The 17,866-nt window shown below is 34.8% G+C and overlaps 2 protein-coding genes across 3 annotated transcripts; one reads left to right on the top strand and one right to left on the bottom strand.

The window, feature by feature from the left end:
* Positions 1–3,170: 3,170 nt before the first annotated feature.
* On the top strand, positions 3,171–6,490 carry LOC131655817 (uncharacterized). Of its 2 annotated transcripts, none has more exons than XM_058925625.1 (6): positions 3,171–3,271; positions 3,614–3,670; positions 3,758–3,864; positions 4,771–4,805; positions 5,548–5,639; positions 6,102–6,490. In XM_058925625.1, exons 2-5 carry the CDS (start codon positions 3,668–3,670, stop codon positions 5,613–5,615), a joined length of 213 nt encoding a protein of 70 aa, XP_058781608.1. In that variant the 5' UTR covers positions 3,171–3,271; positions 3,614–3,667; the 3' UTR covers positions 5,616–5,639; positions 6,102–6,490. The 2 variants fall into 2 exon arrangements, with proteins under 2 accessions (XP_058781608.1, XP_058781607.1); XM_058925624.1 differs by having other exon boundaries at positions 6,119–6,490.
* A 5,633-nt stretch (positions 6,491–12,123) lies between these two features.
* Positions 12,124–16,992, bottom strand: LOC131661522 (nuclear pore complex protein NUP54). Its single transcript, XM_058931095.1, is given in 10 exon segments — positions 12,124–12,369; positions 12,372–12,459; positions 12,601–12,750; positions 12,821–12,922; positions 13,157–13,243; positions 13,339–13,404; positions 15,733–15,843; positions 15,953–16,012; positions 16,282–16,335; positions 16,426–16,992. Coding segments are annotated over 10 exon segments (1,167 nt in total). The 5' UTR covers positions 16,819–16,992; the 3' UTR covers positions 12,124–12,313.
* Positions 16,993–17,866: the final 874 nt, after the last annotated feature.

Consider the following 17,866-nt stretch of genomic DNA (forward strand, 5'->3'; position numbering starts at 1 on the left):
AATATATTGCATACTTCATACAATTTGTTAGAAGCCTACTATCTAGCACCAACTAAATTCATGCTCAAATTCTCTTTGAAACTTGAGTATGCCACACCGCTTGCCAACAATTATCATCTGCATTAGCGGGAAAATTCTGCATTAATTTTCTTGATTACTACAATATGGATTCTAGTATCACGAATTCTCTAACACCCTAAATTCCTCGACGTAATTTTAATAAAATCAAAGTAAATTAAAGCCAATTTAAACATTTAGGATGTCACTTTCATTCACCAACATACTCATGTAATATGACACGTAACACATATTTAAACATAAATCACATATTTCTCATGTCTGAACTTCAATAACTTTAATAGCAGCAGAAAACATCAACATAATTAGTTTTAAATCTCAAACATGAGCTATAACAAAAACAATCCAGAATTAACATCAATCACCAAAGTTATCCAACAAATGGAGTTATACATAAGTTCACTCTCAACATAATTAAAACAAACACAAATCCCCCAGTGTTACGTATCAGAGCAGACACCGACTCTTAATGCTCTGTGTTGTTTAATTGTGTGAGACATTCACAAGGAAATAATACGGTTGATATCTCAACTTTGTGTTAGACATAACCTCAATTGTGAGTGATAATTGATGATGTTGATGAGTAATTTAGGTTGAGTACAATTGATCAGTAGGTTTAAGTATTTGACAGGTAGATGAAATTCAATCCCGAGAGTTTTCTTCTCTCTGAAGAATGTATTTATTTTCCTGTTTATACTTTTACTTTTAGTTCATTTAGCCCAAGCTCAAAAACGTAGAAACCGTTGAATGACATTCTGATCTATCCATTCTCTATGGACACAATAATTTCTGGAGTAATACTTCCAATATTTTGATTTCCGCTTTACTGCGTCAACATCGTCAACCGGACACCCGAGTAAAAAGTTAAGAATTTTTAAAGTTTTAAGAAAAATTTGTCAGAACAGCGTTTACAGGTTACGCCAAAACACATAACCAATTACGGGCTCGAAAACATCCTATAAACCCATTTTCATGTGGTAAACGGTTACAGGCTCAAAAGCATCCCAGAAACCCATTTTTCAACAGTGTAACCGATTACCCAAATCCTGGTAATCAATTACACTGTAGAAGAAGCACTTTTCTGCTACTTATTAGTACGAAAATCACTTTTTAAGCCATCCCAAAACCTCAATTTGCAACCAAAGTCATGCTTCTCATTACTAACAATCAAACATACATATTATTCAATTTTCTACACGTTATACACCAACAAATTGCATCAATTCAATCACAAATATATCAATAATTCATCATATAGGTTCATACATGCACACAAAGTAATTTCATAACAAAATCTTCCCTCTTTTCCTCTTTTCTATGTAACCTTTTTTCTCTTCTCTTTCTAACTTTTCCTTCTGACTTCTAATTTCTTTTTACAAAATATTAGTAACTAATATTAATTCCCAAATATTTTAAGTTAATGGACTCATTATTCATACCCCTGCTAATCCGTCACATTCCCACTAATTTAAGCCCATTACTATTATTTTCATTATTCTCTACAATTCCCACAAATTTAATTAATTCTCCACTAACCGACATTACCTCCTAATGAGAACTCACCGGTTAGACACTCTCACACTGACTAACCCGTCTCATAGAATAATTTAAAATTACATCAATTATTCACAAAATCAAACAAATAATTAACTAATAAAATATAATAAAATAGATATAACTAATAATAAAATTCGAGGTGTTACAAGTAATGTTGTCGTATGGTTAGTGACATGACGAATAAATAATTTACCGGCAATGGGGAGATGAAACATTGTGGAGACATCATCCAAAGTTATGGTAATCTCCTCAAATGAAAGATAAAAGGAGGATGTCTCTTAGTGCCACCGCTCAACAAAAGCAGACAACAAGGAGGCGTCGAGCATGGTCAAGGAGCAATCGGTGAAATCCATCAGAACTAAAATTAGAAACAATGCACCTGACCTGCTCAGGCATCGGATCCCGAGGGAAGTTCTTCAACTTCGACCCTTGGGATGCGACCTTCAGCGAATGACGCTCTAGTAGGAAACCAAGTTAAATAAATAAATTGTGATCTTTCAACATATCACCGAATCATAATAAATATTTTGCAAATAAAAATTATGACATATATACCTCTCCCTGTCATACTATGTATGCGACATGGAAAGCATAACCAGTGAGCACAAATCTGTCACTAAGCCCTCCCTAAAAGGCTCCATCTGTATGAACAGATGCCTCCATAGAAGCATGAGTCGTGGCCTCTGTATTTGTAGAAGTAGCATTCTCATCGGCATCATGTACCTTCTCATCAGCAGCAACTACCTCCTCCACAACAACATGAACCTCCTGAACCTCAACTGGTATTTCAGCCTCAAGAGGTTCCTCCACATGAATAGGCTCATCCACAACAACTGGAACCTCCTCAGCCTCCACAGGAACAGACTCTTCCACAACAACTGGAACCTAATCAGCCTCCACAAGAGAAGGCTTCTCCACATCAGAAAAACTTTAGCAAGTCGGCGTCGGGATGCGCGGAACTGTCCTTGACCCTGCGCCTACTCAGCCATCCGGTATGATTGAGAAATTTTCGGTATGACGCTTATTATTTGCAAAGATTTTCTAGTATTGCCTTGGAAGTTTTAAAATTTTCGATTTCTAACTTTTGTGAAATGGTAAAAAATTTAGAAAGTTTGAATAGGATTATATTTGACGTTTCAATTATTTTTTAGAGTGTCATATATAACATGAAGGATGACATGTAGAATCCTCTTTTATTTAGCATATTGGCAGTGATCTTGTAAATCAAAGCCTTCCAATATTCTTAGACTTATCCCTTGAAAATCAAGGTAATAGAAGTCTCATTCCATGGGAAAAAAATAAAAATATTTTGGTACATGAAAAAAAGATCAATTTACCTAGATTCACTGCAATCAAAACCCCATGCAAATCGGACGGTTTCGATTTAAGAATGAAAATTTTAAAACTATATAAAAATAAATTAGTTTTTTTTCTGAACCGTAGATAAAGATCCAACGGCTATTAATCTCTTAACCGTGTGAATGCGGCTTTTTTTTACCACAGGGGATTCAATAAGTTTCGACTCAATAAGAAAGAGAGACAAAGTATAAAGTAAATAACAAAAGCAACATTACTTCCAACCGCAAGCTGAATCAATTCTTCGTTCAGGGATCAACGATTACACCTTTGAATTCAGGTAATTTCTTAATCGCTTTATTATTACAATTTTCTTTGAGATCTTCGCTACTTCATCTTCTTCTTCGTCCTGTTTTTTTCCCTAATAATACAAGATCATTTTCATATAGATCTATTCTAAATCTAAGGTTTAATCCATTTTCGCATTAATTCTTAATAATAATCAATCTCGTAACACATTGGGTATTAAGGATCTTCTCCTTTTATTGTTCATCATTTTTAGGGTATGGTTTAGTCACCTTTATGATTAGTTTTAATTGAGATAGGTTAAGCTTAATTTTCAATTGTTTCTGTGTGCTACTGATCGTAACTCTAATGTGATTGTTATTGACATGTTTTGTAGACTCATAACAAGAAGAAGAAGGTGAAGAGTGGTGAATTCTAATAATAGTTGAAGATGGTGAGGATAAGGTTTATTGTGAATCAATTTGGTATTGTTTTATAGATTGTTCAATGGTTTTGACATTTGTTTTCTATTTGGTTTCAGTCTGCGCTTTTCAATTTCCATTCATTTCTTACTGTGATACTTTTGGGAATATGTGCATGCACTTACTTCAAAATGCAATTTCCAGCAATCCTTGAACAGAGAACTGGGTATTTACTATATCTCTTTATATCTATTTATTTCCATGTATAATATCTGAGGCTTTGTTTGGATTGATGGAATCGGATGGCGCAGAGTGGTATGGGATAGAATGGAGTGACATTTTATTGTTTGGATCATTTAAAATCGGGTGGAGTGGTATGGATTCCATTCCATTTCATTGCTTACCACCATATTTCTTCCCCTTCAATTTCAGGGAAATGAAGAATTTGCCTTGTTCTATCCTAAAATTTCCAAATGATGGAATGGATTCTTCATTCCGCTACATTCCACTCCACTCTGCTTCATTCTGCTCTCTTTGCTCCATTCCATAAGAAATACTCATATATGGTTTAACCCTATGTTTACACTAAACTTGTCAAATAGTAGAAGCTATATTGGTGATGCTATAGGGTAGCAGAATTTTAACAAACCGCAAGTGTTATGGAATATGTGATTTAGTACAAAGTGTTGTCAAATAACAGCTATAGCTATGTAGTGTTGCGAAATTTGAACCAAAACAATATTTTCAGCAATCAAATATTGACGAGTTTTTTCAAGCTGGATTAAAGATAGTCGAGTCTTATCATGTAATTTAGTCCCTAGAATCTATCTCCATTATATTTTTATGTTCTCTCAGAATTAAGGATTTTAAACATCCATGCAAAGGGAAAGAGAGTCATTATTGTTTAACCCTCCATTCCTTTCCCCTCGCACTTCCTGTTTCTTTTTGCAAGTGTTTGAAAATTTGGACATTTGAGATTAATGCAGTCAATTAATCGTGAGGTCTTATATACCATAATCACGTTGTTTTGAAACATTGGATATATACTTTGTACTAGTGTTTTTATTCTCCATAACAGATTTTTAGAACTTGCTGAACAAACATGATGATGACATACATGTTTTCCTGACAGATTTCGTGGTTTCTTCTGGAAAGCGGCAAGAGTAGGTAGATGTCTCTTATTTGATTTGCTACTACATCAATTCTAATTTGTATATTTCTTTTTATACGCTCTTTTAAAATCTATTTGCGTTTTTATTCAAACTTTGAAAAAGAGTTTGGAGTTGAAAGGAATGGTGAAAGGAATCATAGTTTTGGGCCAGGTTACCCTGAAGTTTTATTTTTTCGTTTTGCTGTGATTTTTATTGCTTTTTATCCATGCAATTGATGCCTTAATGACTTATGAATGTGGTTTTTTGAGTTAATTTTGGGTCAAACAACATAATTGTATACCCGTGTTTATGGCCTTCACACCCCTATTGGCAATGGCAAAACTTGGGATGTATTACGGTTTGTGCAAACAGAACAGGATGGGTTATGTTCATATCTTAATTTTTTAATATACTAAATCATGATTATATATTATTTTCAGCCCCAACCTTTTCTGTAGTTATGCTTCATACTTATGTGTCACTTTTATAAACCCTTTAGTTAATTTGGAACATTCATCCTAGAATAAGTAAGTTCTATATCTTTGCAAGCTTCAAAATGTTATGTTATGGTGGCATCCATAAGGTTGTTTGTGACGTCGGTTATTAGTTTTCTAGCTCTGCCTTGTAGTTCTTGAATTTCATTGTCTCACCTAAGTGCTGCATGTTGGGATTTGTCGTGGGAAACAAAATATATTTCATGAGGTGTGGAACTTGTCAGTGATATTATCTTGACACTGCTTGAATGGTTACTTACGCAGGTGAACGTTTAAGTCCGTGGGTAGCTATGGGTTGTTTCATGATGGGTGTTTCAATAATCTTCTTCTAAGTTCTGTCTCCGTCTTACTCAATAGTAAGTTGTCTCTTTCCTTTATATAACTATACTAGTAAAAAAAACAAATGTTAAGAAATAAATGTGCTGTTAGTTTTTTCTCCATAAAATATATATAAAAAAAGTTTTTTTTAACAATATATATAGGCAAAACACCATCCAAGTGATTTGTACGCACAAACTCTTCTGTACAGATGTTCAAAAGTTGAACCGTTTGTTATTTTTAATTGTGATATGTGAACTAACAGAAAATTGTGAACAAAAGAAGTTGAAATGAACATTGATTTCAAATCTGCTATACGTCTCTGAAATCCAAACAACTTACCGATAGATGCAATTCGTTATAGAAATTGAATTGGATATCTGAAACATTTTCGGTCAGATCATTAACCATGTATATATCATGACATTTCCTGCCACCTGTAATTAGCCACCCTTCTGATATTAAGATTCACATGATTATAGTCATCACTAATAATATAGAAATTTAATCTTTGCAGGGGGAATCCATTCTATTGCTCTACTTCAGTTTTGTATGCTACATGGTCTGCGGATCTACAGTATAAATAGTCTGTACCTAAAACTATTTAACTGAACCCCCAGAAACTCTATTGTTTAGCTCTTTTTCAGTATAGTAGCTTGAATCTGATTAACCTATTTTTCTTCTGATAACTGTATGTAACTTTTTCAGACACAGTGCAATGGTATCTGTAGAATGTGCTTGCTCTTTCCTTAAAAACTAGGTTGAGTTTAAGCATTTGAATTGAGTGTGTAAGAAATTCAAGATACTATTGACATCTTTCTTCTAACTATACCCCAAGATATTGGGATAGATTAGATACAAAAATATGGAAATGATTAAGATTCGAGAAGAGTATTTGGTACAATAGATATCAATTGAGTTGCAAATAACGTAAACTACCAAAGATTAAGAATGGAAACAGTAGTTTAAATTGTTGTTGGCATCTTTCTTCTTCAAACTCGATTACAAAACCCAAAATGGATCTTATTTCCTTTGAATCTGATATATGCTGCTAATAATAATGCTTTTACACCAGTTGACAATGCTGTTAATGTAAATTATTTCCAAGTTAATGTGTTATGAAGATTCCAAAGTGATTGATTTCTTTCAATTTTCAATACAAATTAATTCTTGTTTTTTAATTATTATTTTTAATTAATATTATTTGCGTTACTCTTAATTTAGTATTTTACTTTAAATTTTTAATAAAGATAATAAGTAAAATTATTATCTTTTCTACTTTATTTATAATTTTTTTCAATCTATCTAAAATGATCTATTAAGTGGACGGAGCAAGTAAAATATTCTTTCAAAAGTATTTTATGAATGCAATTTCAATTGTTATTGTCAAATAAATACAATACCAACCAATCTTTATTCTACCAAGTGAAATTTACTGAATGGATTAAATTCAGTCATAATGTTCTCTATCAACATGGTGTTTTTATCCAATTTGTTAATCATGAAATCTTTTAAATAGCTTTTCCGGATCTTCTTCTATCTTCAGTTGTTTGGATCTTGTTCATTTGATCTATTCTCCTTACAACAAGATTCACGAGTTTGTTTCTACAAGTCTAAACCATCTAAGCCTTTTTTATACTATCTTTTTTATTATAGGTATTAATAAAACATTCTTTTTAATATTATCATTTTTAATCTTATCTATCTAACCTTATCTCACATCCCAACTTAACTTATGGAATGATATGGTCTCAATTTTCATCTCTAGATTGAAAACACTTCTTCTTTTACTAAATTTACATTCCATGTATTTTTACTCTTGCTTAGGAGAAAGTCATACATTTTTAAAGTTCATCTCAAAGCCTCAAAATCTCTTATTTAAATCTTCTTTCGACACTTCAAGTAGAACTATGTCATCTACAAAAAAACATACATTTTGGTGCTAGTTCTTAGATGTTGAGTATATTGAAGTTTAAAATAAAACGGTAGGGGTTTAGGGTTATATCTTGGTGCAATCCTATTGTAATGGGAAATCATTTGTCTTTCCGCCATGTGTTTGTAGACTAGTCAATACCCCTTCATACATATCTTAGATAACTTAAATATAAACAATCATAACCCTTTCTTCCCTAGTGTTTTCTAAAAATAAATAAAAAAACTAATCGACCTCTCAGACATAAAACCAATTTGATTCTAAGTAACTTGTATCTTTTTTTAGTCTTTGTTCAATCACTCTTTTTATAACTTTATGATATGACTCATAAATTTAATCTCCTATAATTTGTTGTGCACTGCCTTGATCATGTCAAATAAATATAGTGATTAGATCTAAACAAAAATTAAGAATGCAATTTCATATGATATCTTTTCTAATTCAGTAGTAATTTGTACTTCATGATTTCCTAACAAGTATATTGAGAGAAGAATTTTTTTCCTCTCCCTAACATCATTTAAGATTTACAAATTTGAAGAAAATAATATGAATTTTGTGCCATATGAAAGATAAATCCTTTTGAATAAAATATGTAACTCATGTACACTTACAAAAATATGTAGTTCTTTTAAAATGTGGAGGTGAAGAAAGTTAATCCCACTTTTAATACCGTATCTTGTTATGTTGTTGTCTACTGAACAATAATAATAAGTATGCCAAAACAAGAACACATTTGAACTAGTTTTATTATGGTATAAGTGAGTGAAATAAATCTCATCATACATAACTTATTGTATTGGATCAATAAAATAAATTTTCATTAAATCAAATGAGATATAATAGAACTTATTCCTCTAGGCTCTAATAGCAAAAAAAAAAAACTTGGGCATGGCAAAAGATTAGGGGAATTCTTATTTCATCCCATGCATAAAAGAAAAATCCTTTACAATTTTTAAAATGCCTCTCTAAAATTGAAAGTATATTTTTGGTGCGCACCATTTATTGCTAAAATTGATTGAAAATCGGAGGTATATTTGTGGTTTTAAACCGGTAATATATTTTCAGTTTCTGCTATTACCAATATCAGAACCATTTTAATATATTTACGGTTGATTCACACATAATACAAATACTTGTACAATTAAAAAAAAGCCATAAATTACTGAATAACAAAAAGCTACTGAATCCGAACTACTGAATAACAAAAAAGTACAACCAAATAACAAAAAAATCTACAAAAACTACTGGGTATGGCGGATGATGAGTTGCCCTGTCACCCTCGAGGCGTCCCTCCGCTGCCTCCGGTAAAGCATGGCCTCCTGAGCCTCCGCCATGATGGCATCCAGAACACGTCTCGAATCAGATCTATCAGGAAACGAACCCCTGTCAATACCAGCTCGTGCAAGCTCTTCCTCTAGGATCTCCGGTTGAACTGGCCTCAGTGAGTTTCCTAGAGCATCCTGTATTATGGATGGGACACCCGAAAGAACCATAACATGTAAACGTACTCATAGCTCCAGTCGGATGTAGCTACGGTACTTCTGGCCTCCTCAGGAAAAAGATGATTCTTAAAACCATCTAGTCTGGGTGAACCCGAACTGACACATCACCCGCTCAGGCATATAGGCAGTTGTCTTGCGTATCCCGCAAGCCAACCAACCAGTAAACAGCGACACATAGTTAAATGGTATTGTCTCACGGTGGTCTACGTATGAACAAAAGTGTACGTCCTCATATGTTAATCGATCAATGTACAACCAGAACGACTATACCGCCTAGTTCCCTCGGAGGGGGTCGTATGCGCAGGCACCCGAGATGCAGGAGAAGTGTTGTAGGATCCATCCCTGAAATAAGAAAATTAAATATTTAGTTTCTAGAATCAAAATAATTAACAAAGGACACAAAGAAAAAGAAGTTATACCGTCATGAGTAACATGTTGCCGGTTATCTGCTTCGTATTCCACTTAATCCCTTCATCCAACTTTGTGTACAAGTATACTAGGAAAGCAGCCTCCCAGCTCCACTGGTAGATCGTCTCAAGATCAGCAAAAAATTGGAGGTACATGATATTAGTGTAAGTGGCACTGGTGTCCATAAAAATTTGTGTGCCAACAAGATACAAAAAGTATGCTCTCATAGCATACTTCTTGTGCATGGTAACCTGCTCAGCATCACCATCGGCCTCTCGTGCACGTTGTACCTCCTCCTCGAGCACTCAAGCCAAATAATTGTACCTGACCTGACTACCCTGGGTTTTATCAATCTCTTCCTGGCCACCCTTAGGGGTAACTTCCAACATCTCAACCAACAGATCTAACGCCTCTTCCTTACCGATCCTCTCATGATCCAAGAATCTCCCTCAAATCGGAAGGTGCAGCAGACATGCGACATTGTCGATTGTGATCGTTATCTCACCATGTGGTATGTGAAACGACGATGTCTCATGGTGCCACCTCTCGACGAAAGCGTTAATCATACCCTAGTTGATCATGTTGTATCCATAGTGGGCCAAATCTTTCAACCCTGTAGGCTATAAAAGCTTATCAAACCATGGCTCTATAGGGAGTACCAGTCTACTAATCTTCCGTCCATGGCTAATGACCTTGAACGTATCACGGTCCTGCATAAATATTTTGACGGATTTAATCAACAAACCAAAATTCATAAACAAAATCATAATTTAGTAATAATCAAAATTCAAAATCCATACATGTCCCTCCCAGATACGTCTAGCAACATAGCCAAGGTAAGGAGGAAGAAGGGATAAATCAGACAGTCCTCCTCGAAAACCCTGAGGAGTCGCGAGCTGTGCAGGTGCTCGTGGTGCAGGTATAGATTGTGCGCGAGCCGCCTCTGGTGTCGTGTGGGGCTGGAATGGAGGCTCTGACTGAGGCTGAGACGGGGCCTCTGGTGTCGCCTGAGAACCTAAGGTCTCTCCCGTATCAAATGTTGTAGGTGGAGAGGTGCGTCTGTGGGAGGACGGGGTGGAAAAGGATGACTAGAGAATCCCGTCTTTTGCGGGAGGCCGAAGTAGTGGGAGTACCAGGAGAAAGACCACAGGATAAAGCTATAACTGGTGCATCCAGTACAGCCTGTCCAGATGCAGGAGGAGGCTGGGTTGTCTGACTCCTTTCTCTCCGCAAAGAAGCGTGTTGTGCTGCCCTGTCGTGTCTCAATCGAGATGCTCTGTTAGTCATTGCTCCCGTAGAAGCACGAAAAAAATGTTAACTCAACGACCAATGTTGAAAACAAACTTGAAAACACATAAAAGGAAAAACCGGAAATGCACTTCCGGTTTTGTTCTTGAACCGTAGTTATATTTCTGATTTTTGCTGCTATTTCAGAGGTCCGTTAGTGGCACCCCACCGCCACAAAATAACTCAATCAAATAGCCATTGATCATTTAAAAGACGTGTCTAAAACCTTAGAAATGATTTATACTGTTGAAAACAAGCCACAAATTCATAATTTCTGACCAAAAACACACATTTGAGTGAATTTTACATAAACTCTAAAAAAATTAAAATCAACTTACTTGATTGATTGTTGTTGTTTTTTGTTGCTTGATTGTTGTTGGATGCTTGATAAACTGATGCTTGATGCCTTAGAACGACTTCGATTGCAAATGCGGTTGATTCGGTGAAAGTGAAATTGAGAGAGTTTTGAGAGAGTGAGTGTATTTAATTTGTTTTTAAAATTGTAATGGGAGGAAAAGAGATCGCATGCCTTTTAGGTGTCCCACGAACCGGAAATATACTTGCGGTTCCATACCATAGTTATATTTCCGGTTGGTTCCAACATAAATGTCAATTATGGTGCGAACCGAAGATATATTTCCGGTTTTGTAGAGCATTATCTAACTTGAGCACATTAGACAAAGCTCGCATTACTTGTAGGGGTGAGAATAGGTCAGGCCGACTAAAATGGACCTACGGTCTAGCCTACACAGGCTCAGGCCATGTTTTTTTTTTAAGTTGAAAATGCCTAAGCTTTTTTATAAGCCTATTTAGTTAAAAAAAACTAGGCAACGGGCCATAAAAAAGTCTTTTATGTTTTATCAGGCCGGCCTATTTAAATAAATAAGTATAAATTTATTATTACTATTATATTTTATTTGTACTTTCAAATAAAATACAAAAATAAATCTTAGTTATCTTGAACAACTTATGAAGATAAGGTGAAAAAAGAATGTCATTAGTTGTTTTCATAAATTCTCTTAAACATATAGCATCGCAAAACTTATGTTAATATGTAAATTTAAATAAGTAAATGCAAATAAGCATTTAGTCTCATTGATATTTTAATTTGTTAAAGCTTTTATATAGGCTAATAAGCCATGCAGGCTTTTGAAAAGGTCAGACTCAGGCCTAAAAATAAACTTATGATTGGCCACAAGCCCAGTATATTCCCACCACTAATTATTTGTAACAAAGCAAAAATTTAGAGCACCTAGATTGATACTTCTGAATTAAAAATGATACTTTTGTTAAAAGATGAGGGATATCATTTGATTTTCAAAACTTTAAAGTTGCAAAATGTGCTTTTAATTCTCATTCATAACTTTCTATGGCAAACATGCCCTTGCTAAATGCTAACTTAGTAGAACTCTTCAATAACGTAACATGTTTAAAATAGCCACGGAAACAACACTCGGATCAATTTAAACTACTCAACCGATAGGCCAAAAAGGTGTCCCTAGGAGAAACTATTGTGCTAACTATATTTCCAAATCAAGATACATAAAAATATATAACTCGAAGCAAATATCAAGCAAGAAAACTACAAATTTTTGTAAGACAAGTTTACATTAAATTTCCATTTTCTGTTGTTTCCATATCCTCTGCCATCATAATCTCCATATTCCGTGCATCTCGCTTTAGAACACTGCCAAGTCTTGCTATGGCATCCATCTGCTGGTGTAAAACCTGTTATCAGAGAAGAGCATTGTTAGTTCTTTGGAATTGTTCCATGCATTATGTTATACATATGATCGATTAAAAAACACAGCAAGAGCAAACAGATTTTGAGGAATAAACCTCTCAGGCTGGTACTTGGTACCATCTTACCTCCTGCAGATCAGTCAGACTCTGTTCATGAATTTTGGTTGAGCCCGGAAGATAAACGGAGTTACCAAATCCATTGCTATTAGCCTTGACACGGGATACACCAAGTAGATTTTGTACCCTTCGAGATAATTCCGCTCCAGATCCTTTCAACTGAAAAGATACTTTCATGTTAGTTCCATCCGAATAACAGAATAAGAATCAGAAGCTACAAAAAGTCTACCTGTCTAGTTATTGTGGCTAATTTCTCTGCGAGTTCAGCTTCCCCTTTTGTTAAGGGAATACGGCAGCCTTTTCCCTCCAACGCTTCCACTATTCTCATCACCTTCAATCATGGCATATGATTAGACATAAAAAATGCATGAGTTAAAAGAAAATCCATTGCCATGGATCAAACTAGCTTAGTGTTACAATTCATCAATGATATTTTCTTCTGACCAATAAACTTAATAAATTGAAATGTTATTAGGGATTGGAGAGAGAATGGACGGTGAGGGGAGAACTAGCGGGAACAAGAAATGTGAAAGCTATATCTCAAACACAAAACCGTTGTCCCTACTCTTAAAATGCGTTGCTGAAGAATCTGTTCTTTTTGTTTCAGTCTTTGAATCCAAGGAAGAGTATCAGCTTGAAAATGTCTTTGGAGCTGCAAATACCATCAGTGAATCAAATAGATAAGTCAGCATAAAATTCCGGTACAGGTTCAACATTTCTGCAGGGAGAACAGGAGAAAAGCAATACCATTTTAACATTGCTTTGAGTTACACTTAATCTCTCTGCATCAGAGACAATGACTTCATCTTGGAGCTGCAAGACAATGTGAGCGAAAATGTATCATCAAGGCTCATATTCAAACAATTTCTTATCTGGCGTATTTCAATATATCTACCCAGTAAGGAGTTAGTTATAAATATATATACTAAAATGATTATCGAGCTAATACTACAATTGGAGCAGTCATGTTCTTAAAAGCTCCTTGCTCTCCTTAACTCATCCTATAATGTATATTATCCCCACTCGTAAGTTAGAAGGACTGTGCCTATGTGACTGTACATTTGGACGTGCGTTACGTGGGACATCCACTGTGATCCAAAATACATGTACATTAATAGCTACAACTTTTCATTTGGACCATATCATATTTCTCTCTTTGCTAGTGTTTTGCTGTTACCACTCCTACCTCTTTCTATCATCAAGTGTCACCCATCAAGTATTGCGTTTTCTCAACTTATGCTGTGGCGGTGCTTTGAAATTGACTAAGATACCAATCTTGCAGCTGCTAACTCACACACCGATCATGAACAATCCCCTCCGCCCAGAGGATTAGACGTCAGTCAACTTAACTTAAAATGCTAACCATATCGAAGACAAGAGTAGAAAAGTCGTGTAATTTATACTTTACAGGAGGAATAAATTAGACTTGGCCAATATATATTTATGTTTCCTTTTTTTTTTTCTTTTCCAAATGCACCAAGTATAAGATGGAGCTTAACAATTAGAAGCATGTCAAACAGTTACTCTGTTATTAGGAAAATACAAATTGCTATTTTTCTTCGATTGTCTAGTCTATGACCGATAGCAAAATGATATAGAAATGAATGGCAATTGTGATGGAGAGAAGATGGAATGCTAGCTTGGGATTGTACATTTTTGCAAATAATGACAACAGAATTTTGCCATTTTCATTATTTCCAAAAAATGCATAGTTCACCTCAAAAGTCTAATATCTCCTCATTAATATGTTAAAAATAAACATATATTTTAAGGAATGAAAATAGAAAACGTTTTCACAAAGTAAATAGGGCCCATGTTTTTCTAAAAGAAGAAAATTACTCAAATAACCATCCATTTCAGTTGTTTTTGAAAAGAGAGAATGAGTTTTGGTTCAAATGAAATAGGTGTATGTGGCTTTTGGTACACACAAAAGGAATCTGAACTTTGGCTCTATCTGTTTTGTTTAATTACACCATTTTATCTAGAACTAAAATTAAAAATGCAGCCCATATCTCAACTTTTGTCCTGCTTTGTTCTACTTCTAACATGCACCAAACGTGAAACAAAACCCATATACTATGCCTCGTATTAACTTGTCTACTAAACACGGCCATAGGATACTAATTTACTTATTCTAAAAAGCGAACGGGAGTAAATTAGCAGTTCCCATGTATCTAAGTTTCAGACGCACACACATGTCAATGTCCTTCATATGGCCTATCACCAGTTTCTTTTGAAAATAGAACAGTACATTTTATTAAGAAACATTTGTTATTTGCTACAAAATCTTGACATCAGCATTGAAGTTCTCTGCTTTAGTATTAACCATGGACAACTGCTGAGCAGAGTAAATTTTGAAAACACCTTTTTCGTATAAAATCAAGTTCAAATGCCTGGCACAGTTGCTGGTGATATGTGCCTAAATTTCGAAACTGTTAAACAATTATAATATATATAAGGCTAATGCTAACATGTGCCTTAAGGGCACAAGTTAGTGATCTAACGATAGAAATATTCATTTCAAACGCGTGCAATTGATTCTTTAAAACTATAAACATTGCTTTATTCAAGTCAATTTTCTACTTCCGGCATCCTTTGTGCCATAAGGGCACAAGTTAGCAAGACCCTATATATAATTATTTAAAATCTAAATTACAAGGTAAAATTGTTTATAGTAGATTTAGAAATTAGGTCTTCTGTGGATCACACTATCACAGGAGCTCAGTTGCACCGGGTTACCCCTATTTTTTCTAAAACTAAACTGCAGAGAGAGTCAAAATGCTCAGTAGTCAGTACCATATGAACATCCATTACTTCAAAAGATCATATATTCAAGATGCTCGTATTTGTCTAGTAGTTAGCCTATAAATTCATTGCTGTAATGGACAATAACAATGATTTGTTTGGATATCTAATGATGGCTGAAAAACAATGGAACAAAATTATATTTGGAAATTTTATGGTGGAATGAAGAAAAGTTCAATTCCAATGTTTGATAGTAAACAGAAGATATGGAACCAATAAGTGGCTTCATGCCCCCCAAACCGATAAAGAAAATAAAATGTATCACATGGAATGGATTCCATCAAGGTCCACCATATTTAAAACACTCCATAACATAGTAGAGTAGATAAAGTTTACCTTAAGGCGTTGGGAAAGATCCTTAAAACCTTGAACTTGCTGTGGCCACAGACGTTCTCTGTCAGCGCTTTCCATACCCTCAAGCTTCCCCATAGCTTCGGCCCACATGATCTAGCAACATAAACTATTCCCCACAATTAGCCACTAGCATGACGAAAGAAAAAGAAACCACCAACCAACTAGGGTGTTGTTCAGTGGGGAAAAAATAAAATGAACTTACATCCGAAACACCAGCAGGCTTCGCCCTAAACTGTGGATCTGTTACACTAAATAACAAATGCTGCACAACACAACACACACACAAACACCAACATAAGATAACATGTACAATTCCAACATTTGACAAAGGTAAATTTGGGTTTTAACCCTATATCCAGCATATCCATCACCCATAATTCAAATAACTTCAAAATTATAAAAGGCTCATAATTACGACGTTTGAACCAAAGTATATAATATTAACAGCAGTAATCACACAAAGGGATGAAAGTGAAAATTTCAAAATTGATTTTTTTTTCCAAGTGAAGAACACAGAGGGATGAAGAAAACCTTAAAAGCATACTTCGGGTTTCCAGGATCTTCCTTATAAGCCTCAAGAATTGCCTAGTTAAAAAACACAGATAACAAGCAAGATTAATCAATACAAAACTGAAATCGAAAATAATTTGAGGGGTGCAGTTAAAAAAAAAATACTTGAATATCACGATCAGCTAGAGAGAATGGAACTGGAGCGACGTTAGCCATTTGAGTAGTCAATTGAGAATTTGGGAACGGCGTAGACTGTGGCGCTTGCAGAGAATTCTGAAATCCGAAACCAGTAGAAGGTGATTGTTGAAAGAGTGAAGTTTGTTGCTGCTGCTGCTGTGGTTGCTGTTGCTGTTGAGAAGAGAATGGTGAGGAGAAAAGGGAAGTACCGCCGAAAGCAGGAGTAGAAGAAGCCCCAAAAGCAGGGGTTGAAGAAGGGGTTCCGAAACCTGGGGTACTGAAACCTGGAGTTGAAGATGGGGTGCCGAAATTTGGAGTTCCGAATGCAGGGGTTGTAGAAGGGGTTCCGAAGGGAGAAGGAGAAGATTGAGCTCCGAACATGGTGATGTGCGGCGCGTGGACGATGAGATGAGAGTTTGAGAATTGTGTGTGTGATTCAAGTTCTGATTAGAAGGCGCGCTTGCACTCTAGGTGTTTGATGAATGGCACTTTTGATTTTTGGCTTATAATTCGAGAGCGTATATGCTCACTCTCGGGACACTATATATGCTGAAGCTCGATTTTGAACTCCCAATTTAAAAGAAGAGTTTAGAAATTGTAAGTAATTGAGACAAAAATTATATACTACACATATTCATAATAATAAAATAGATACATATGGGATAAAATATTATTATTATTATTATTATTATTATTATTATTATTATTATTATTATTATTATTATTATTATTATTATTATTATTAGATATTTTTGAATAAAATATGAGATTGATTGTCTAAATTGAGGTGTGATCTTCATATTTAAATATCAACGATTTTTGTGTCTGACGCCCGAGCTTCGCATCTTTGGGTATACACTCATTTTTTAAATTCAATTGTACTTACAAGACTCATACAAGCTCTAGTCAATGGTTATATTTATGAATTGATGAATGAGTGTCTTATCCGGAAAACAATTCATATATTTATACTTATATTTATAGTACATCAAGACTCATATATGTTCTAGTCAATTGTTATTTTTTATTGTAGTGATCACTGAAATTGTTATTGAATAAGTGTGATGTTATGACGTAGTTGAATATTGAGATAGACCCTCATGATATCTATTTTGTTTAAATATATTATGCGATGTTAGGAATAGTAGAAACACATTAGGGCTTCTACATTTATATTTTGTACGTGAGTTAGTTTCTTGGGATGATGTTGTTGGTTGGGATTTTGACTGGACGCAAAAATCAGCCAAGGGAGTATGAAAGAAGAGTCGACCATAGGTAAATGTGAAGAAGTTGATTGGGCCGGAAGATTTAGGAAATTCGGTGCGAGAAGCGGGCCCAGTTGAAATCATGTTCGTACGGAGTAATCAAGAATGAGACGTGGGCAACCAAAGTGGAGAACGTGCGTGTAATGGAAGGGGAATTTGAAAAT

Source organism: Vicia villosa, linkage group LG3 (assembly GCF_029867415.1).
Source record: "Vicia villosa cultivar HV-30 ecotype Madison, WI linkage group LG3, Vvil1.0, whole genome shotgun sequence".
In the NCBI taxonomy this organism is placed as follows: Eukaryota; Viridiplantae; Streptophyta; class Magnoliopsida; order Fabales; family Fabaceae; genus Vicia; species Vicia villosa.